We start from the raw sequence: 4,074 nt of genomic DNA on the forward strand, positions 1-4,074 counted from the left end.
TGAGCTAGATTTATTTACGGTTCAAACATTTTTGATTGCAGACTGGATAAATCACTTTTTGGGCTCCGTGTAATACAACAAGGTTAAATATAAAAGGGGGAAAAAAAAGAAAAAAAAGTTGCAAATGTTTAAAGACCTTGACTGTTCTTATACAACGCCTAATGGTTCCATATGGAGCAAAACAGTTACTGAGGGGTTTTAATGGGCTTTTAATGAGCGGCCAAGAATTCTAGAGCCCCGGAAGTCGTGATTCTATATTTGAGCTTGCAGTATTCTCTGCTAAGGGCCCCCCTTCTGGTTCGTGGCCCACCCAGAACTCCACCCCTCCCCCGTCAAGCATCGTACCTGTCCTCTCCTCGATATGGACCTGATTTTGTGTCGGTGATGAAGAGGCTCTCCACACCACCGTCCTCCGAGTGAACATCAGCGTTTGGACGACCAGACGAAGCGCAGCCTGGATTTAACGCCTGTTTCACATTTCGAGACTTTACACTCCTCATCGGCACCATCATACCCCGAACAACCAGGATTTGCTTATAAACACAGCCGAGAGGTAGGCCGACGCCCAAAAAGTACGTTTTTGGTCTGTATCTTGGGAGCCACATACTGCGAGACTATAAGTTCCACAGAGAATAGAGGTTCGCGTCCATTCACTTCTTCTTGTGACTTCACAGCTCCGTTTGGATCATGTTCGAACCCAGTCGTACGACTCCGCGCACCACCAAGCCCCATGCAGACAGCGGCAACACAACTGTGTTTAAGGTTTAAAAAAACGCTTGAAGGTGCAGTGTGTAGAAGTTATGGAACAGACTCGGCAGAGATGGAATATTGTATCCATAAGTATGTTTTAATCGGTGTGTAATCCCATGAAAATATGAATCGTGTTTGCGTAACCCTTAGAATGAGACGTTTTTTATCCACGGTGGCTGCCATCTCTCTGCTACGGTAGCCCAGAACGTACAAACCAAACACAGGCTCGAGAGAGCGCCTTTTGCGTTTTTTTTTTTGTTAATTTTCGCATTTTCCGCGAGTTCCGCGGTCCCTGTCTCTTCCACGGAGGCCGCCATGTTGCACCGCCATGGGGAGGGGTGTTCAGTCGGTTGTGATTTGTGACCTCGCCGCGGGACGGCACTAAGTATTCCACACTGCACCTTGCGCCGCTGTGTTAAACCAGTGTTATAGTTGGGACGGCGGTCTGGACTGCGGTGTGCCCCAGGGGAGCTACCCGGGATCCCTCCTCTTTCCGGTTTCCACGTATGACCTCTCTTCTGATATTGGATGGGTGAGCTTGGCTCCGGATTTGGACGATTCCTACTCCATAATTATGCGGCACCCGCATGTCCAGAGGCAACCGACCATGAAGGCAGGAATATTGAGGAGCTTGTACTGAACATAACAAAAAAACAATATCCACTATTTGGGCTTCTCGCCAGAGCTCAGCATGTGATCCTCAGCTGGAGACGGGGGTATCTGGATGACCCGTCCTAGAAGCGCAGAAAGCTGCTGCTGTGAAGTCATGGGTTCGTGGCTCGACTGTGTGGCACCGCGGCCGGATCGTGTCGATAAAATAATCTCTAAGGCGACCAGCGCCATCGCTAGATAATGTCCGACTTTTGTTGCATCTTCATCGTTGGTCCAGATGCCGTAGTTTAATCTTTATCTGGCCCTGCGTCACTTGGATTACTGCTCAGCCGTTTTGTTATCCGCAGCAAAAAAGTGACCTCAAGGACTTGTCAAAGCAGGACGGACGGACTTGTTCCGGGCTGGTCTCCTATCACATATGACGTGCGCTCACGTCCTTAATGACTGATAGTCGATGAGAGATTATCTGATGGTTGACTGGTGCTTTTTTCCCCCCACCCAGTCATTAATTCTCAGAACTCCAAATTTCTCTTTCAAAAAATGATTTTCAGCTCAGAAATTAATCCTCGCAGTGGCCAGTAGGGGGCAGATCACTGTCCCGCAACCGAAATCAAATTTCTTGGGATGTCAAGTTATCTCAGTTGTTTACTGGTTGAAAGACATGTTTCAAAAATAAAATGAACTGCTCCCTGAAGGAGCACGTGTTATCTTGATTTTTTTTTTTTTGTCATTTATATGGCTTTGCGGGTTGACCTTGTTGACGTGTCACTCTTTTTCAACTCATTGTTTTGTCTTAATGTGATTGTGTCGCAGTGTATACCGTCACGTTTTCTGGACTCCAGGAAGACAAGCTCGTCGTCAAGGTGCCAACTTTATAATAACAAAAAAAAAAAAAAAAACACTAAGCAATAACAATGTCAAGCAAAGCTGAAAACTTGGCCATTTGTATTAGTGTAAGAAAGAAAGAAATCAAATAACATTAATAATAATCATGATGATGATGGGTATTGCAATTATTATTTTTTATTAAAATAATAACAATAATAATAATAGTTATAATAATAATAATAATAATAATAATAATAATAATAATAATACTAATAATATTAAGAAGAAGAAGAAGAAGAAGTGTTTTTTTTACATTCTAAATGAATACTGCACTATTGTAAGTCCGATGACAGAAAAAGCATTACAAAAAAGTAATTTTGTACAAGTATGGATGTACATGTCTCTCTCTCCATTACTTTTCCTAGTTTCCGTGTGTGTGTGTGTGTGTGTGTGTGTGTGTGTGTGTGCGTGTGTGTGTGTGGCGGCTCCGCTCAAGCACCAGCTCGGTTCTCCACCTGAACCCCGCTGCTATTTGGGAGCCACCGGCAGCCGGCGGGTCACTTCCACCCGCCGCCCGGCAGAAGAGGAGGAGGAGGAGAAGAGGAGGAGGTGGAGGAGGAGGAGGAGGCGGCTGTAGCAGCGGACCCCCCCCCCCCCCCTACCCTCACCCCCACCCCCGGCTCCCCGCTCTCACACACCGTTAAAGGTGGATTTAGCGGATTTCACACACCGCTGCTGGCGGATCCGTGTGTGCGCTGCTCCTCGGTCGGACGGACGGGGGACCAGGGGATCAGGGAGCCGCGGAGCCGGGGATTCGCTGACGGCAAAATAAATGATTCCCGTGAATTAGCGCGTTTTCTTTTAAGTATTTCTTTGCCGCTGCTCCGTCCGTGGAATTTGGTAGAATTGTGTGACCGGTGGATGTGATGCCCATTTACACCATCGACCGAAAATTTCCTGAAACACCCGGTAAGTCCTTTTAAGGAAACAATTTTTGTTTTACAATATAATTATTTTGAATATAATTGTATGCAATGTAATTATAATATAATCACAATAATAATTATTAGATATATTTTTCAACATAATCAGAAAAAAAAAATCTGTATATATATATATATATATATATATATATAAATATTTATAGATACAATTTTCTTTTATTCGCGTTTGCGCGCGCGCGCGCGTGAGAGAATGTGTCCTCGCGTGCTCGCGCGTGGACGCGCGTCCCCGCCCCCCGCCGCTTCCCTCTCGCCGCTCGTGCGTGCGCGGGGCAGTGAGTGGCACGCGGGGACGCGCACCAGTTGCTCGCGCCTCCTTCGGGGACGCGGGTGCAACAGGAGACGGGGACACGCCGCGGCGCGCGCACCAGCTGCGTGGTGTGTGTGCGTGTGTGTGTGTGTGTGTGCGCGTGTGCGTGCGTGCGTGCGTGCGTGTGAGAGAGTTTTCGGTGTTTTGTTTTGTTTTGTTTTTTTTCCCCAACTCATTCCATTGGAGTTTGGTGGAGTTTCTCCCGTCGCACCCATTCAAGCGCCATCCCATAAAGTTGTTGGGTGAAATAAAATCGCGCATTGAATCTTTTATTTAACGGACCATTAAAAAAAAACAAAAAACAACAACAACAACAAAACAGCCATTCAATGCGTTTGCGTTATGCGCGTGGTCCTCTGCCTGCCGTTTCGCCCCTGTTGGTGGCGGACCCCGCCACCAACAGGGGCGATAGAGCAGAGTTCGATAGCGCAGAGCGTGTCCGTGGTCTGTGGACTGTTGACACGGATGAAAGAAAGAAAGAAAGAAAGAACAGAAACGAGCATGCCTACCAACCGCAAGTGGCGGAGGAAAAACCACGCAAACTTGGAAAAAAAAACAAAAAACAAAAAAACC

The 4,074-nt window shown here is 46.7% G+C and overlaps 1 protein-coding gene across 1 annotated transcript in view; it reads left to right on the forward strand.

Moving 5' to 3' along the window:
* The first annotated feature begins 3,028 nt into the window (after positions 1–3,028).
* LOC307235148 (neprilysin-like) overlaps positions 3,029–4,074 on the forward strand; it is a 48,248-nt gene continuing 47,202 nt past the window's right edge. The window contains exon 1 of the mRNA XM_080007143.1: positions 3,029–3,159. Coding sequence (XP_079863269.1) covers positions 3,117–3,159 — 43 coding nt within the window. The 5' untranslated portion in view covers positions 3,029–3,116. The remainder of the gene's footprint in view (positions 3,160–4,074) is intronic.

The sequence above is a fragment of the Zeus faber genome (assembly GCF_960531495.2).
Source record: "Zeus faber genome assembly, chromosome: 9".
In the NCBI taxonomy this organism is placed as follows: Eukaryota; Metazoa; Chordata; class Actinopteri; order Zeiformes; family Zeidae; genus Zeus; species Zeus faber.